General features: G+C 37.1%; 2 protein-coding genes across 8 annotated transcripts in view; one reads left to right on the top strand and one right to left on the bottom strand.

Moving 5' to 3' along the window:
* The window catches only part of SLC9A7 (solute carrier family 9 member A7), a 250,945-nt gene that overhangs the window by 222,590 nt on the left and 8,551 nt on the right, over positions 1 to 19,804 (top strand). For 3 of the 7 annotated variants that reach the window (XM_056807133.1, XM_056807132.1, XM_056807134.1), the window contains one exon: positions 1,151 to 1,372. In XM_056807133.1, the coding sequence (XP_056663111.1) occupies positions 1,151 to 1,372 (222 nt within the window). Of the gene's footprint in view, positions 1 to 1,150; positions 11,172 to 19,804 lie in introns of those variants that run through there. The other 4 variants (XR_008913913.1, XR_008913911.1, XR_008913912.1 and 1 more) reach the window with 3 other exon arrangements.
* The window catches only part of CHST7 (carbohydrate sulfotransferase 7), a 32,580-nt gene continuing 20,057 nt past the window's right edge, over positions 7,282 to 19,804 (bottom strand). Inside the window, exon 2 of the mRNA XM_007501044.3 lies at positions 7,282 to 9,032. Coding sequence (XP_007501106.1) covers positions 9,029 to 9,032 — 4 coding nt within the window. The 3' untranslated portion in view covers positions 7,282 to 9,028. The remainder of the gene's footprint in view (positions 9,033 to 19,804) is intronic.

The raw sequence follows: 19,804 nt of genomic DNA, 5'->3' as shown, positions 1-19,804 counted from the left end.
ACTGCACCACCTAGCTGGAAGAGCAAGGGGCTTCCTTCCTCTATTGAGGTTCCTCTTCTTCACGTCCTCAGACTGGATCTGGGAGATAGTTCAAGAAGCTTGTCTTGCTTGTGTTCACAGGACTAATGTTTGCCTGTTTGCATCAGGGCTGAACAACACTGGGAAAGCTAGAAGAGTGGGGAAATAGACTAAGAACCTGAAGATTCCTTAGAGACCCACAGAGGTGGCTTGTCTAGAGTCAGGTAGTTTTGTAATGGCAGAGTTGGGATAAAGAAAAATTTTCTTTTCTTTTAAACTCTCCCCTTCCATCTTAGATTCAATGCTATATATTGGTTCCAAGGCAGAAGTGCAGTAAGGGCTTAAGTGCAATTGGGGTTAAGTGACTTGCCCAGGGTCACCCAGCTTAGAAGTGTCTAAAGTTAAATTTAAACTCAGAACCTCCCAACTCTAAGTCTAGTTCTCAATCCACTGATCTACCTAGCTGTCCCCAAAGGAAAATTTCCAAGATTGGTGCCCAATGATTATTAGAACTCCCCCTTTTTAGAAAAATACAATTAAAATTTTTAATAGCTTATAATCAAGTTTCAGAGGTGGTTCTTCAATCATTGCAGTCGTGACTAACTTCATGGTTCCATTTTGAATTTTCTTGGCAATAATATTGGCATGGTTTTCCATTTTACAGATGAGGAAACTGAGGAAATAAACAGGGTTAAGTAACTTGTCTAGGGTTGAACAGCAAATGTCAGAAACCAGACTAGAACTGAGGTCTTGCTGACTCCAGGCTTGTCATTCTATCCATCAGGCCACTTAGCTGTCCCCCATGATCTAATATATATTCTATTATACTACTAGAATTATTATTAGAATTAGAATAATATCATTCTAAATATAAATATCTAAATATAATTGGTGGCTTAAATAATAGCTTCTCTAGGTGAGTCTTGTATCGAGGAGGAGGGTAGAGTTCAGACCAGTTTTTTCCCTTCTCTGTGCTGGCACAAATAACTGCTCGATAAATTATTATTGACCAACTTATAAGCCATTGATCTAGTATAGCTCGACACTGCTTATCTTATGTAGTTTGTTTTTGACTGACATGAAAAGGTTCTCTCCTTATCTTGTTGGATGCCTTTTTTTTTTTCCTTTTCAGAACCAAGAACAGCTGAGAGATGAAGACTCTGATTTTATCCTGAACGACGGTGACCTCACTCTGACATATGGAGACAGCACCATAACAGCGAACGGCTCCTCAGGCTCCCACACGGCCACCACGAGCCTCGAGGGCAGGAGAACAAAAAGCAGCTCAGAGGAGGCGCTAGAACGAGACCTGGGAATGGGAGATCATGAAGTTTCAAACCGGGGCACCCGACTGGTATTTCCTTTGGAAGACAATGCATGACCCCCAAATTCCTAAAGCAGAAGGGTAGGCTCATAGCCAGAGCGAGGAGGGGTTGCAGGCCCCCCATGTGTCGTTGGAGGTGGAAGATGGTCAGGGACCTGAACTAACACTTCTATGACCAATGGTTTTATTGAGGTCTCAAGATCCAAACCTTATTGTGACTTCCCTGTCCCCCCAACTTCCCCCCAAAAAAGTTCATTAAAGATGCAGGTGGTGGGGTTAAAGTGTTTCCAAATTAAGACAATAATGAGCCTATCCCCACTTTCTTACACAGTAGTACATTGAATCCTTTAAAAAAAAAATAGCATGCTGAAATGGTCTACGAACTCATTCACCTGCAGTCCTTGAGCCAAGGAGAGGCGAGCTCGGAAGGCCACCCCTTAAGACGATTCAAGTGGTTCATTAGTATCAGGTCTCTCTTGGGCTGCAAAGTGGGCACGAGGGGGAAATGGGATCTCAATGGAAGGAAGTAGAGCACGGACCTCCAAGAGATGGGGCAACCAGTGTTAAATGTTTCACGTGTAAAGAAACAGTATAAAATGGTGGCTCCAACGCGTGGGGCCCTACCAACATCTCATTCTGGGACTCGTGGCTTTCATCATGGGAAAACAATGGAAGGAGGCATCGTTTCTCTGGATGCTGTCATGGAAAAGATGTCTTTTTGTTCCTGGAGTGTTTGAAACCAAAGGCACTTTGGGGGAAAGGTGGGAGGTTGTTTTGTTTTTGTTTAACTGCTCCCTGGGTCGGGAGATGTTTGGAAAGGGCAAAAGACTTCTAAATTCTTGAGGTCCACAGTGGGCCCATGAGCTGTGCTTCTAATGAGAATATAAAGATTGACTTGGCTATTCTCTTACACTGAAATAGTCCTAATGAATGACTGGACATGAAGGAAACTAAGGGAAGAAGAGGATTAAAAGAGCTTCTGGCTTGTAAGAGGAATTCAATCTGGGAAGGAAAAAGATGGAAATAGGATAGGAAGAAATAGATTTCACAGCACTAAATGTGGACTGCAGTGAATAGAAGTATTCTAAAGGACCAGCAGATCTCTCTTTAATGATGTTTTCTGAACTGAGGAATGCCTGAGATGCCCGCAGCAACAGCGTGGCTGGTTAACGGGAGTACTGAAATTTTTAGGAACTGGTACCAGGGTGAAGAAGTTTTGCCAGAGTCTCTTTCTTTGATCTGAGAGTCTCTTATTTGAATAATTTTTTATTTGAATAATGCCTAGACTGAGGGAGCATTGCCTGCTTGCTACAGGGTTAAAAGACTTGTCAGCCTGGTCATCTTCACATCATTTGGTGTCATTAACAGTTTAAAAAATAAAAAAGAGGGCAGTATTCTTGGGACCTAAGGAGACTAACATCATTGTACTGTGTGGATGGATAGGGGGTTTTTTTCCTGTTTTTTTGTTGTTGTTTTATTTTGTTTTTTGCTTTGTTACTAGTTTGTTTCTTTCTCTGCGATTTCTACTTCCTGTTAAAGACACTTAGAGGAACTGAAATACCAAAAGCATTCTCTGCAAGAATATAGCTTTTTCTCCCATCTTTCAGTTTTGATACTAAAATATTTGGGAACCTCATTTTTTTAAATGTACTGAGAACACATCAGTTTTTCTATTACCCAAAGTAAAATAGTTTCCCATCACACTGTAAATGACCTTCACGTACTCATTAAGTCATTAAGTGGGGCATTTATCATCACCCCATAAAGTTTTAGAATCAAAAATGTAAATGAAATGTGGGGCAAAACAGTGTTTCCATGCATTCAAAATTATTTTATAAATCTTATTTACTGTTCATGTGGAGTCTGGACAGGTAGAATTTAGTATCCAAGATGAGAAACTACCTCTTCAGTCTTGTCCCTTCAATAAAATCGCATCTGGAAAGACTGGTAGATGAGCTTTCTTCTCTGTGCTTTTGAAAGAACTTGAAATTAAAAATGAGATATCACAGCTACTTCTATAGGGAGCCTGGATAGTGAGTCAGGAAAGTACTTGGGATACACCAAGCAGCTTTCTCAGAAAATCTTTGGCAGTGCAAGAGTTTCTGTTATGGTCCCCTGCTACCCAATTAGAGCCATAAGGCTGGACAGCAGTGTGTATGGATGGCTTTGGTACAAATGGTCAACACAGAACCTTTTCCCTGTGAGGCACAGTCTTGCCTAAGGACAGACCCCTTGGCTAGCTTTGCTGCATTGTTTGTCTTTGGGTTTGTTTTTATTTTTTTTTTTGCTCATACCTCTCCCACCTCAAATTCAATGTCTCTTCATTTAAATTAATATTAGAAGGAAGGAACACGCTGGCAACCCACATCCTGAGGCTTGGGAGGGCCTTAACTCAAACAAATCTGCTCATACCAAGTCCTCACTGCCATTAATGGCATGGACTTTACTGTCTTAAATTTCTAGGAAAGTTAATGTTTATTACAGGAAATTGCCATAGTGGGGAAAAACCTGCTGAGTTTCCTCCATTATGATCTGAATTCATCTGTACCTCAAATGCATACACAAAAGATCTGTGTTGTGGCTTTTTCTTCACCACAAACACTTCACTCTGAGCTACCTGAATTGGGGCAGTAGAGAATTTGTTGCAACTAGGAATCTCTTCAACAGTTCTTCTCCTTTTTACTGTGACTTTCCCCCCATAGTTACTGTGTGGTTTGGGAGAAACTCCTTTCTTGGTCTTGAAAAGAGAAAGAATAACCCTGACCTCATTACAGGACCTGGGAAGATCTGCTCATCTTTAACAAGGTGATTTCAACCTTAAACATGCCTTGTCAATGTTCCCTGAAATAACAATACAAGTTTTGAAAGCCAGCTGTCCACAGTGAGCAGAACTAGTTCTCTTTAATTTGAAGCCAAATTGTCCTTAACCAGCTTTTTTGGAAAACCAAACCAAGACAGACAAATGACAGAACCCTTGATTAAATGATCCACCCAAATCGGAAGGGGAAAAGAGATATAAAATGGTATTTCTGAGCCTCATTCTCCAACACAGGACTGATGTGTCTGTCCTTCCAGGGAGCACATTAGAGGCAGTTTCCTACCATTTAACAATTAAGCCTGAAGTGCTGAGCCTGCTCAAGCAATCACGCATTCATCAGCAACCCAGGAGGAAAGAACTTTCATTCAGGGGATTAGAAAATGTAAAAGACATGCCATAAATTCCAGCCGAGAAGGGGCTGTTTGAAAATCTTGATGGAGAAGGAGCCAAAGTATGCACGTCCCTATGCAGAGGGGGCACTATAAAGCCTACCCCCATGACCTTGATTCCTGTGTGTGGTAAAAACAAAGTTTGTTGTTGTTGCTTCAAGTGAAAGACAGCTGTGTGCTAAAAAGCCCTTGCCAATTCTGCTGTTTCCAGGGCAGCATCACAGCAGCCTTCTGTTTCTGAGACGTGCCAGATGCTGCCTCTGAAGATATTCACACACCTAGAAAACACTTGTGGTCTTGGAATATTTGAAAGGATGCACAAAATTTCCTCCTCCTCCAACTCTCTCTGCTCCTCCCCCTACATCTTAGTGAATGTTAGGAACCAATTCTGGATCTAGGCTGGCACATAAACACCCATGGAACAAACCCATGTGGAACACAGAATTCCTTATCTCAAAGGAAGGAGGAGGCCTCTAGGAAGTAGTATGCCTTGTCTTATAAAATAAACATTAGTGGTACCAACATTCAGGGTGTTTATTCTTATCACCCCCATCCCCACGATCCTCCTCCCCTGAGAAAAAAAGAGCCCCAGTAATGTCCCCTTTCAAAGACCCAAATGTAGTTTTCTCTCTTGAAAAAGCAGTTTATGGCATTTTTATATGAAATTGGGATACAACTGCAGTAGAGGCAAATCATGGCTCCCTTAGAGCCTTTCTGAAGATAAATATAGGAAGGATGCAGGTGACTCAGGCTTTGAGCAGCCTCACTCACTGTGCCAAGTAAGACAAATAAGTCTGGATGCAGGCTAGCCAGGGAGCATCTTGTAAGGAGAAAATCTTTCCATTAAGTTAATGGCAAAAAGCTATTTAGCTTGGGCCTTGGTGAAATATCATCTGTCATTTGGAATAATTTTGAGAATCAGAAGAATACCATCCAGGTGCAAAATTAGATGTTAGAGAATTTTGAGAATCAGAAGAATACCATCCAGGTGCAAAATTAGATGTTAGAGAATTTTGAGAATCAGAATACCATCCAGGTGCAAAATTAGGTGTTAGAGAATTTTGAGAATCAGAATACCATCCAGGTGCAAAATTAGGTGTTAGAGAATTTTGAGAATCAGAAGAATACCATCCAGGTGCAAAATTAGGTGTTAGAGAATTTTGAGAATCAGAAGAATACCATCCAGGTGCAAAATTAGATGTTAGAGAATTTTGAGAATCAGAAGAATACCATCCAGGTGCAAAATTAGGTGTTAGAGAATTTTGAGAATCAGAAGAATACCATCCAGGTGCAAAATTAGATGTTAGAGAATTTTGAGAATCAGAAGAATACCATCCAGGTGCAAAATTAGATGTTAGAGAATTTTGAGAATCACAAGAATACCATCCAGGTGCAAAATTAGATGTTAGAGAATTTTGAGAATCAGAAGAATACCATCCAGGTGCAAAATTAGGTGTTAGAGAATTTTGAGAATCAGAATACCATCCAGGTGCAAAATTAGATGTTAGAGAATTTTGAGAATCAGAAGAATACCATCCAGGTGCAAAATTAGGTGTTAGAGAATTTTGAGAATCAGAAGAATACCATCCAGGTGCAAAATTAGATGTTAGAGAATTTTGAGAATCAGAAGAATACCATCCAGGTGCAAAATTAGGTGTTAGAGAATTTTGAGAATCAGAAGAATACCATCCAGGTGCAAAATTAGATGTTAGAGAATTTTGAGAATCACAAGAATACCATCCAGGTGCAAAATTAGATGTTAGAGAATTTTGAGAATCAGAAGAATACCATCCAGGTGCAAAATTAGGTGTTAGAGAATTTTGAGAATCAGAAGAATACCATCCAGGTGCAAAATTAGGTATTAGAGAAATTTCTGACAAGATAAAAGATTTTCAGGAGGAAGGAAAAGGGGTGAAAGTTCCCCAAAAGTAGAAAAAAGGAAAACTTATATTAATGTTGTTCCAGGTTTTTCCCCTAATAGAAAATGAACTATTGGATGCATACTGTGGCCAAGTGAATGTTTACTAATAACGTAGTCAAGGAAGATAATCATCACAACCCAATTAAATATGGGTCACTTTGAACTGATCAGGTTAGTTCCAAGAGCACGTTTTAAGAAATAGCTTTTACCAGCTTTTGTGAAATGTGAACTGGCCTAATTGGGGGTTTGAGTGAGAATGTGTGGAATTCAAGAACCAGGTTACTGGTTTAAAGAGATTTTCTTTTTCTCAGCCACAGTGAATTTTATTTATTCTCCATCTGCCTTTTAATAATGAATCTCTTACTAAAAAGTATGATGGTTGCTCTTCGAGGGATGCCCACTAGGCTATCAGTGAGTTCCCTCATGTTTAGGTGTGTGCTAGATTCTCTTACTAATGACAGGAGTAACTTTATGGTATCATTAGTCATTAGAGGGGTAAGAGGAGGACTAAGAGTAGTTGCTTTGATGAGACGTAGCATTGGGCACTGAGAACACCACTCACATTTATTAGAATGGTTTTCTTTACCATCTTTTCCCCTCTCTGTCTCCCCACAAAAGTAACCACCAATTAGAACAAAATACAGAAAAGCCCATTTTGGGTGATGAAAGCTTTGGGAAAATCAAGTGGGTTCTTGCAGGCTTTGAGCAGGACTGTCAGCATTGCTTTTATGATTTCTGACAGTGGGGATTGATTTAAAAAAAGTAAAGTTTGTAAAGAGGAAGGGGGAAAACATATGAGTTGTATAAAGCATTTTTAAACATTTAAAAACATTAAAGATTCAAGTTTTATTCTGTGACAACTGAATTACATATACACTTGCTGCATTGACTTCTACAGTTACAGGCTTTGGAGGAAAGCAAGAAGAATTTATTTCACCTCTTATTAAGTGTTATTTCTCCTGAATTGACCTTTTGACACTGGAATAATTATCTTTTCAAAATGGGGCTATGTGCCCCTACATAAAGGAATGGGAAGGAACTCATCTTGTAGACCAACTCTCAAATTGTTAAGGAAGTTTCGTCATATTTAAGAAATGATTCAGTAGAGAGAGAACCAAGATAAAACAGGAAGAACCCTAATTCCCTACAATAATGAGTGGTGTCTTTTTTTCCCCTGCAGAATTTCACCACCATAGCAGAAACTTAATAATCATTTAATAATATGTTATGATTTGCAAAGGAAAAAGGGCTGCAATGTTCTGCAAACATGACTCCCAGGCCTCCTACCTAGCTCGGCAAGAGGGCCCCTCACCATCTAACCCTTCCTGCATGGTTTACTGAACATTTCTCATCGCTTCTGCTTAGACCGACTTCTCCAAAATTCTACAAAATGATTTCTTACCCTATTTTCCCTCCTTGCTTCCAAAGAAAAAGACTATGGTTTGGCTCAACCCTACTGGAGCATCATCTGTGACTAGGATTAATGACTGGCATGAGGGAACATGGAATGGGTTTTGTGGGGCCTGATCTGGGGCTCTTTCAGTTTTACTTAAAAACTTGTGGGGATTGGGGGCATTTGGTTTTGGGGGGAGTTTTTTGGTTGTTTTTTTTTTCCTAAGGAGTGCAAAAATCAGGGCAGCATTAGACATAAAAATCCTTTTTCCATGTGCCTGGTTGTGCCTTAGTGTCAAGGGAAATACTGTATACCTGACCTCTCTGCCTGTGATTTCTATCTATTCTCCTGCTTTTTAACCTAAAGCACTAATGGCACGTTTGTGGTCTTGCAAGCAGCCCAGCGTCAACCAGGGAGGGGCACAATTAAGAGTGGTGAGCCTCCGGCAGGGACGGTTTCTTTCAGCCTCTCCATAGTTCCGGTCCGGTGCTGTGTCGCTGGGGCAGTACTCACTTTTACCTGATGTCATCAACCTAGCGTCTTCATGGCTGCCTTCTGAACTTACTCTTTCATTTGTGTTTGTAATTCTTAAAAAGAGAAGCTTGGGAGTGAAAATTCTTCCCAATTCATTAGTTCTGGGATGGGCTTAGAGAAGGGAAGGTAAAGACGAGCTAGAAGTATCTTTTTTTAATTTTTCTTTAAAGATCCGACTCAGACCTCAAAACGAGACGTTTTCTTTAAGTTATGAAATGAACATAGGGTAAAAGACCACACTTGCCATGGTTTTCAGATCAATATTTCTGTCCAAGTCGTGATGTAAACATCATTAATTCTGAAACCATAATAAATCGAGTCTCCTCTTCATTCGTCACCGGGAACGTCATCCCCTTCGAAGGGCGCCAATCGCCACTGGCAGGTTCAAGCTGGAAAATAAAGCCCTCCATATTGGAGGGCCACCATATCCATATTGCACTATGTCGCTTCCTTATTGGAAATGTAGTCTTTGCAGATGTGTCCGTCGTGTTTAACTGCTCACTATTCTTTCTGCTATGCAGAACTGTACAGCAGTGAATGTCAAGTGAAGTCTCAATAGCCCAACTGTGCAAGGTAATCTCACTGGCAGTGATTCTTCATCTTTCCGGACTGCACGCTTCCGTGTGGTAGTTTACCTAGGGAGGAAAGGGGGGGAAAGAATACAGAAAGGATGTCAAAGTGGACTGACGTGAAGCCTCTGATGAAAGATCTGTAAACCTCTTTAGACTTGGACTATTTTCACTCAGTTTGTACAACACTCAAATCCAAAGCTAAAAACCCATTCTGAAAAAAGGATCGTTTTCAGTTTGTGAAAATGTCATGAAAAAAACATGGCTTGAAAAGCTGTGTTTGCATGTTGAGGGAAAAGAAGGGGGGAGAAAGAATCATGTAAACCTCAGTCAGCATTGCTGTCCTTGCTGCTGCTGCTGCTGCTGCCATCTACGTCTGACTAGGACTGGTCTGTTGGCTTGCATGCTCTTTGGATTCTATAGTGGAATTTAAATTTAGATACCTGCTATTTAACCATCTTTATAAGCCTATGTATTCATTTGTGGAAAGGAAATCTCTTTTTTTTAAGACTAAAAAAATTGTATCATAGTAATAATTAAGATTCTGTTCAAGTTTCCTTTTTTTTAATTTTTGTTTGTGTGTGGCACTTCAAAAACTTTTCACTTTGGTGGGAAAGAAGTCACTGGTTCCATTTGTGACAGGTCTGCCTGTTTCTTACGTTACCAGCCCTTAGTAGATGATGGACGTGCACCAAATTTGATAACTAATCTTAATGAGATTGACCATCCATGAACTACTTTAACAAGGGCCAGAAAACAGGCGTCGACAGGACAAATGGAAGTGTATCATAAGAGTGATCACACACATCAGGGAATTGAGAAGTAGCCTAGATTTTCTCTAGAGGCAGTTTACAAAATCAACGGGTAGTTGACAGTAAATGCAGATTTCTTTGGTTGCTAGCTCTCTAGAAAGCGTACATTTATATACATACTAGATTTGTGTGTTAAGACTTGAAAAACAAGCTTTGCTGTACTTCAGGGTCATTTACTCTCAATGGTCAATATGGTGATCTATACTTGAAGACAGAGGCCAGTTAAGGTGGACAGCTTTGTATTTTGTTTTTAAAGCACTTTAAAGAAAAATAAACTGGTCAGATCTGATATTTATAACAAAACAACGGCGACTTCTTTATATATTATTCACCCAAATAAATGTAAATAGCTTAGTTAAACCCTCAATAATAAATTGATTGGAAAAAGGTAGGTGGGGTGGAAGAAAATTTTGAATTAATATTTCATCTTTCTTTGAAAAACCCTAGTTTCCTCTTCGCCACATCTTTGATTCAAGCACCGGACCCTTTATCCTGCATAAAAATTTCATGAGCAGTACTGTGGTGTATTAGATAGAGGACTGGCCACAAAGTCAAGAAGAGCTGGCTGGGTTCAAGGACAACCTCTGAAACATTCTGTTGATATCACCCTGGACATGTCATCTAACTTCAGAAGTTACAGAACCTTTGCTAACCTGTGTGGACTGGAGAAATTTCTCTCCTACAATTTCCTTATCCCCATGAAATCACATGTTTTGTCTCCTTATTCCAATCCCCTAAAAGATAGCATTTTTTGGTCTCTGTATTTATCCTCCCCTGTTGCCAAGAGCAGCTAGTTAGGCTATTGGTTCAAGGCTGTTTTTAAATCTGGAAAAATAAGCATCCATCATTTCTCAGTGAGAGTGCCACACTGATGTTTCAGAGGCTAGAGGTTTCCTTCTCCCAATTATTTTTGGGTTGAAAACAAGAAGACAGTTCTACTCATGCCTAAATTTAAGGCCCTGGAAACTGTCAGGGCTGACCTCTAGAACTTTTATGATTTAAAATTAAGATACCAACATTGAAGTTCTAAAATTTTACACTGATCATTTACCAGCTCGTTTCCTGCTATTAAGTTTGACGATGAAGTATTAACATTTAAGCTGCTATATACTCTGGTAAAAAATTTTTCTTCAACTTGCCCAGATTTTCACCCCCTGAGGAAAATACAGAACATTTTATTTCTCTCAAAAGTCAACAGTAATATATAAAGACATTTAGTGTGATGAAAGACTGACAAACTGTTTTAGTGCAATGAATTTCAGGTCTTATCAGGGTTCTGTATATTGTGATGTTTTCAGAACATGAATAAAAATAGTTTTGGATTTTTTAATGTGACATTTATGTGTTCTATGTCATTCCATTAACCCAGAAAATAAATAATTCATAAACTGTTTCTTTATTTTCTTTCAAATTCGTTTGCTTGAAGGGGGTGATGTGAGGCTCAAACTTGTGTGTTATTAGAATCTAAATTCTATAAATGCCTCCCTTATACTATAGGATATATTGCAACACCCACAGAGACACAGATATCTTCAAATGAAAAATATTTTCATTGTGAGTTTATGTATATTCACCAAAGTATGCTAACTTCTTTACTTATGAATTAAAGAAGATAATTCTAAAATTATCCAAAGAAATTCAAAGCTAATTTACATCTTACAATATATCTAAAACCACATATTGTTCTAGCAGTGTTTGCAACCATGAAACACTGGAGCTTGTCCCTTAAGTATAGGAGTAAAGTAAGAATGTACTTCTTCCCCATCTTGACAGATATTCTCAAAATGCTAGCTATAGCAACAAAGCCAGAGAGAAATGGGAAATCAAAGAATAACAAATTATACCTATTTGTAGACTATATCATAGTTTACTTAGAAAATCCCAAATTTCGTAAGCCTATAAGTTTACAGTAGCTTTGGAAAATAGCAGAGCAGTGAAGTGATGGAAAGAAGTGAAGAATTAGGCATTTTTCAGACATGTCAACAAGCATTTACACAACCAATGTGTTGGTATGCACAACTATACCCCCCTTTTTTGGGGAGGTAGGTTGTTAGTGGGATAATTGGGGTTTGTATCTCCCTGAGGCTGGATCTACAACTTATTCTTGACCCAGTCCTACTGATGATCAGCACTGAAGCCTTGACCTTTTCTGTTTTCAGTTTAGGCTAATCTGTCTCCTCCTAAGGCAGCTCAGTGGCCCAATTAAAACTATTTCATAATGGTTATTAGAAAGTTAATCAGTAAAACAGTCAAATAATGCAATCAAATTTTTGATGAACTCAAAGCTACAAACTATCAGAAGGAGAACTCTATCCCACAAGACTGCTGGAGAAATTAGAAATTGATCTGGCAGAAATTGGATTTAGTCCATCATCTTAAACTATGATAAGCTCCAAATATAAAAGCTACTTTGCTTCAAATCCAGACCGCTATTTATACTACAGGGAACCTTATTCCAATTACTTCCCCAAGCCTCAGTTTCTTCAGGAAAAGTCAGGAAGTTGGAATAAATGATTTTGAATGTTACTTCTAGCTCAAATCCCTTGTATGATCCCTAGTAGTCTTACTTCAAAGTAAATATCAACACAAAGCAACTTGAGAGATTTCTTTCCCTCCTGTTTGCATCCTGAATCAAGCAGACCTAGACATATTCTCATAATACAACATCATTCATCTTTTTTTGGAAGATAACTTAAGAGGGAATCCTGAGACAATATAACAAACAATAGCCAGCCTAACCCTGCCTACTTCTCCATGAGACATCAAGAAACAATCAAACAAAATCAAAAGAATGAAAAAAGCAGAAAATGTGAAACCTCATTGAACAAATAATTGATCAAGAAAATCAATCAGAAGACATAATTTAAAAATTACTATACTACCTAAAAGCCATGATCAGAAAAAGGGCTTAGAAATCATCTTTCAAGAAATTATCAAGGAAAACTTCTGCTGTCCAAGAATTAGAGGATAAAATAGAAATTCAAAGAATCCACCTTACTGAAAGAGATCCCAAAATGAAAACCCCAGGAATATTATAGCCAAATTCCAGAGCTCCTAGGTTAAGGGAAAACATTGCAAGCAGCCAGAAAAGAAAAATCAAATATCATAGAGTCACACTCAGAATAACCCAACATTTAGCAGTTTCTATATTAAAGGATAAGAAGGCTTAGTATATGATATTCCAGAGGGCAAAGAAAGCTAGAATTACAACCAAGAATCATCTACCCATTAAAAATGAGTATTAGTGAAATAGAAAACTTTCAAGCATTCCTGCTGGGAAAATAAGAGCTCAGTAGAAAATCTGACATTCAAACAAAACTCAAGAGAAGCATAAAAAGGCCTAAAGAGGAAAGAGAAATCACAAGGGATTTAATAAGGTTAAACTGTTTACATGATAAAATAATTCTTTATCATTATAAAGGGAAGTTAAAGGACTATACATAGACAAAAGGCATGAGTTTCAGTTGAATATAATAGGATGATATCTAAAAAAAAAATAAAACTAGGGGGTAAGAGGAATGTCCTAAGAGAAGGGGGGAAAGGAAGGCATAATGGGGTGTGAAGATTAAATTTAACTCTCCCCTGATTATAACAAATTAATTCACTCTCTCCTGATTATGAAGATTAAATTGTAACCCCTGCCTATTTTTAAACTTTAATCACCAAAAAAGGTAAACACCCTACTTAAAAGTTGAGTAGGAAGATCTGCCTATTTTTAGATTTAATCACCAAAAGTGTAAGCACCCTACTTACAGTAGTGGGGAGATCTGCCCATTTTTTAGATTTAATCACCAAAGGTGTAAACACCCCATTTCACACATTAAGTGGGAGGTCTGTGAACCATGTGTGAAATAGTGAGTGACAAATCAAAATCAACTGACTGTCCCTGGGCAGTCCTAAAAGCAAAAGTGTCAACTGTAATTGGTAGATGTAAAAATTAGGGGAAATGGCACCAAAAAAAGTGCCTTTAAAAGGGAGTGACAAATGCCTGAGTGCAGTTCAACTTGGAACTCTCACTTGGAGTGGAATCTCCTTTGAGAGAGAGTTCTACTGGGAGTTCAACTGGAGTGGAGGCTGATAAAGAATCTCTTGACTAGACTGACACATAGAGAGTGAAAAGTTGACTGTTAACTGCTGGTTTGTTTTTGTTTTTTTCTGAAGAAACTGGTCTCAGGAAAGACCTATCCTCTTGAGACTTCCTAAGGTTCTCAGCTTTGCCAAGGATGGCTTAAACTAACTCTCCCTGCAGGGGTGTAGGGGGGAGGGAGGGGGAGGATCCAAGAGTAAAACTTAGTGCTTAGGCTCGATTATAAAATAAATCTCTTTGGAATTAATTAAATTCCTAGTGACCACTCTTAAATAATCAAGTCTAACCCTTTTAAAAAATAACCCCTTTTTCCCCTTACATGGGCAACTCATCTCACATAAAAGAGCTTTATTTTTATTTGGGTTTTTTTGGGGGGGGTCTGCTTTCTTTCACAGCATGACTAATATGGAAATATTTTGCATGACTATATATTTATAACCTATATCAAATTGCTTGCCTTCTCAATGAGGGGGAAGAGGAGAGAGATAATATGGAACTCAATATTTTTAAAAATCAAGGTTAAAAATAATTTTTACATGTAATTGGGAAAAAATAAAATGAAGTGAAATTTTTTAAAAAGTAAGAGGTGCTCCTCAAAAATCAATGGGCACAGCAACTGACAAATGAAGCAATTCAAGCTATCAACAACCATATTTTAAAATGCTCTAAATTTTTAACAATAAAAGAAATGAAAGATAAAGCAAATCTGAGGTTTCATGGCAGTGTTTGAAAGAGTTAAAGGAGGACAGGCACATTTATGTGCCTGGTTTATTACTGATAATAGAGCTATGAATTCATTTGCTCTGGAAAGCACTTTGGAATTATGCTAAAAAATTCACTAAATTGCACCAACTCTATGACCACACAATACCACTGCTAGACATTTATTCCCCAAAGATCAAAGACCCACCTGTGCAAAAATATTTATTTCTCTACATTTTTTATCTGTAGCAAAGAACGGGAAATAAAACAAGTGGCCAAAAATTGAAGAATGGTTGAACTGTATTCTATGAATGTAATGGAATATTATTCCACTATGAGAAGCAATATGAAGGATTCAGAGAATTTGGGGAGATTTTAAAAAACTGATACAGCATTAAATCAGTAAATTCAGAAGAAATATTTACCCAATGGCTACAATAATATAAAGGCAAACCACTTGGAAAAACTCCAGAACTCTATTGGACATGGTGACCAATCACGACTTTATAAAACAATGACTCCTGCCTCCTGACAGAAAGATGGGGACTAAGAGATGCATAATGCAGACTTCCTTTTTCTACCATGTCCAATGTATTAATTTATCTTGACTATACTTACTAGTGAGGTGGGAATTGATCAGCCTCTAGTTCCCCATTTCCCCTCAATAGAAAATTTTTAACCCTATACTTGGAATTTGATACTCTCTGCCTTCCCTGAGGCAGTTTCCTGGTCTCCTAAAGGCATCTGCCTTCCCTGAGGGTGTGGTCTCCTAAGGGCATTAAAAGTCCTACCCAGTTTAATAACCTTGAACATAATTTCAGATTACTCTATGAAATGGTTTGTTCAGTTCACAGTTCCAACAATGTATTAGTGTCCACATTTCTGCCAACATTTGTAATTTTACCTTTTTATCAATAGAGTCAATCTGATATGTAAGATGATATCTTAGAGTTGTTTTGATTTCTATTTCTATAATCAATGATGAATTAGAGGATTTTTCATACAATTAATATATATATATCACTTTGATTTCTTAAAAAAAAACAACTATCCAAAACTTTCAACCATTTATCAATTGGAGAATGGCACATACTCTTATATATTTGACAAAATTCACTATATAGTTTAGATGAGACCTCTATCCAAGAAACTGTCTATAAAATTTTTTCCTCAACTTATGGTTTTCCTTCTAATCTTGGCTACATTAGTTTTATTTGTACAAAATTTTCCAAATTTAATGTATTCAAAATTATCCACTTTATATTTCACAATGCTTTCTCTTATTTATTCAAAAATTATTCAATTCATAAATGAGGATTTTGAAAAGAAGTAGGGTTAATGATAAGGGTTAAATTAGGGGTTTGACAAAGATAAGAGAGCAGTTATTAATAATTTAAGTTTTAATGAAAATATAGTGGAGTTATAAATTAATATTATCCCTTTAAACCAGAGAAAACTTCTAGCAGCTTTTAACAATTAACAATTTAGTTTAATTAAAATAGAGATAGTAAAAGAATACAGTAAAGGAGGGAAATATAGGAAAGTAGATAAAGAAATTTTCCTAATGTCTATACTAGTTATCCTGTAACTGCCTATAACTACCACTAATAACAATCCAACCCAATCCAGCCCAATCAAAACCAACCCAATCCGTGTTTAATCTAACCAGAATTAGGTCTGTCAATGAAGATCAGCCACCTGACAAAAGGATCAAGGGGGAAAAAACCCAACAGACCAAACCAAAAGTCAAAAACCCAAAAGGCAAAAAGCTTTCTAAAGCCAAAATCTCTCTCAGTAAGCTCAGGCCCACCTTTATATTCCAGCAACTAAATGCCAACCACCAATTAATCACCACCCTACACCACCAGCAACCAACCCCCAATGACCAATTCACACCCAGCAGTCAATTTCCCCACAACTGCCAGCACCTGTCAGCACCTGTCAGCCTAACCAACCAATGCTGGGCCCCTTTCCTATCCTCCTACCTCATTTCCTATCTTTATGGTTCCTCCTTCCAATCTCTATGGATTCTAATTCCTGTCACTGTGGGCTGGTTAATCACTACATATCTCTATGGTAAGAGGACCTCAAGGTCCCCAGTTAAACTAAAATTAAATAAATAAATAATTCCTTTTTACAATATAAAAAAGGGAAAAAAGAACATGGATGAATCATTCAAAAATACAAATGAGAAAGCCAAAGAATATATATAATGGGACCAGACAAGCAAAGCAGTATTGGAACTACCAAATTAAATCTGATATATATATATATATATATATATATATATATATATATATGTTTTAAAAACTATAATGAAGATTCACAATTTTATATGAGGTCCTTTTTTCTGTTCTTTGAATGCAGAAATGTTCATGTTTGTTCATGCTTATCAAGTTCATAATAATAAAAGAGAAAAAAAATTTAAGTTCCATTCATATGGAGTCAGGACTCCTCTAACTTGGTAATATCTAAACATTACAAAAACAATCATATTCTCTCCCTCTGACCAAACATGGAAATAAAGGAAGGGGATAGGAGAGGGGACCACTATAGAAACTAAGTGCCAATGTATCCTTGTGTCATATCCTTTTATTAACTGTTCAACTGTGCCTCATTTCATCCCAGTATCAAACCTGAACTCATGTTACTGACACTACACTTATCCCCTAACATCACAGTGAAGGATAGGCAGTTCCAGTGCTTCAGAGGTAACTCCACAACACTAATATTTCAACATAGAGTCTTACGAGGAATCAATTTAATGTAAGTGAATAATAATCCTAATAATATCTCATTGTAGTTACCTCTAGTATGTTGTAGAATAGGAAAAACAAAGACTAAGTCCCCAGTCTTTTTCTGGAAATGAATTACTTTTTAAAACTTTCCTCCTCCACCCTGATTTTCTCAAATCAATGGAATAAAAGAAATCAGTTGACTTCATTTCCACTTCTAGGTCAATGTTCTTCCCCAGCAAATTCAACCACATTAGGGACGATTGGACATCCCATGTTAATGGTCTGGCCAAAGCAAAGTGCAGATACCCAGGGCAAATACCACCACCCCCAGGGGCAGCTGTATAGGCAACAGCCTCAGATCTGAGAGCTTTCACCCTATGGACCTTGTGGGAGCAGGGTTAGTTCAATATAAAAAAAACTAATAACACAGATGATCCAACAACAAAAATTATAAAATCACATGATTATATCAATAGATGCAGAAAAGGTTTTTGACAAAATATAACATTCATTCCTATTAAGGATCCTTGAAAACAGAGGTATAAATGAATTCTTCCTCAAAATAAGACCTATAAAAGGTTGCCTAAAATCATCAGCAAGCATTATCTGTATTGGGGATAAGCTAGAAGTCTTCCTAATAAGATCAGAAGTAAAATAAGGATGCCCACTATCACAAATACTATTCAATATTGTGCTAAAAATGCTAGCAATAAGAGAAGAAAAAGAAGTTGAAGGAATCAGATTGGGCAATGAGGTAATAAAACGATCTCATTTTTCAGACCATATGGTGGTATACTTAGAAAATTCTAGAGATTCAACTAAAAAAATTTAGTTGAAACAATAATTTTATCAATGTAGCAGGATATAGAATATGCCCACATAAATTGACAGCATTTCCATTTATCACCAGCAAAGCTCTGGAGAAAAAGATAGTAAAATATTTCCTTTAAAATGAGAATAGACTATATAAAATGCCTGGACGCATACCTGCCAAGACAAACCAAGGAATGATATGAACATAATTATAAAACATTTTATACAAATAAGTCAGATTTAAATAACTTGAGAAATATTAATTGGATGGACTGAACCAATATTTTTAAATGGCAATTTTACCTAAACTAATCTACTTATTTATTATAATCCAACCCAAAAAACTGTTTATTGTGCTAGAAAAAATAACAAAATTCATTTGGAAGAACAAAACGTCAAGATTATCAAAGGAATTAATGAAAAAAGGAAAAGGAAGAAGGTCTAGTAGTACCTGTTCTTAAATTTATTATATCACTGATAATATTCAACATTATACTAAAGTAATTATCAAAACTATCTGGTACTGACAAATAAGTAAAAAGGTAAGTCAGTGGAACCGAATATACATGCAATACACAGTAGTAAATTATTATAGTAACCTGGTATTTGACAAATATAAAGAGTTAAGGTTTAGGGATAAGAATAAACAATTTGGTAAAACCTATTGGGAAAAGGGAAAAGTAATCTGACAAAAATTAAGTATAGACTGATAGCTTACACCATTTACCAAGATAGGGTAAAAAATGGATACCTGATCTAGACATAAAGGAAAATATCCTAAGTAAATAAAAAGAACATGGGGGAAGGGACAGACAGATGGCTCAGTAGTTAGAGAACCAGGTCTGGAGAAGGGAGGTCCTAGATTCAAATGTGGCCTTAGACATTTCCTAGCTATGTGACTATGGGCAAGTCACCTAACCCCATTGCCTAGCACTCACTCTTCTATCTTAGAAATGATACTAAGGCAGAAGGAGGAGGAGGAGGAGAAAGAAGGAAAGGAAGAAAGACAGAAAGACATTACCTATATAATATTTATGGATAGAATTTATGAATAAATAAGAGCTAGTGAACATTGTGATATGTAAAACAAATAATTTTGGTTAAATTAAATTTAAAGAGTTTTGTACAAATAAAACATTTAGTCATGATTAGGAGAAAAGCAGAAAATATGGATAAAACTCTAGAGACAGTTTCTTGGAAAAAGGCCTCATCTCAAATATATAGAGAATTTTATCAAATGTATAACAAGGTCAGTCATTTCCCAACTGATTAGCAGTCAAAAGATATGAATGGGCAGTTTTTGGAGGAAGAAATCAAAGCTTTATGTAGTCATTTTTAAAATGCGTTAAATAATTATTGATTAAAGAAATATAAATTAAAGCAACTTTGAAATATCATCTCACACTTAATAGATTGACTAAAATGGCAAAAGGGGAAATGACAAATGATAGAAAGGATGTGGAAAAACAAGGGTACTATTACACCTGGTGGACTGATCTAGTCATTTTAGAGAGCAATCTAGAATTATGCCCAAAGAATTATAAAACTGTGTATATTCTTTGACCCAGCATAAAACTATTGAGTCTGATTCTGAAAGTCATCAGGGAATAAGGAAAAGAACTTGTATTTTCTAAAATACTTAAAACAGCTCTCTTTGTGATACCAAGAACTAAAAATTGAGGGGAT

Source organism: Monodelphis domestica, chromosome 8 (genome assembly GCF_027887165.1).
Source record: "Monodelphis domestica isolate mMonDom1 chromosome 8, mMonDom1.pri, whole genome shotgun sequence".
Taxonomy (NCBI): Eukaryota; Metazoa; Chordata; class Mammalia; order Didelphimorphia; family Didelphidae; genus Monodelphis; species Monodelphis domestica.
The sequence above is the reverse complement of the archived record's forward strand: the minus strand, read 5'-3'. Positions and strand labels throughout refer to the sequence as shown.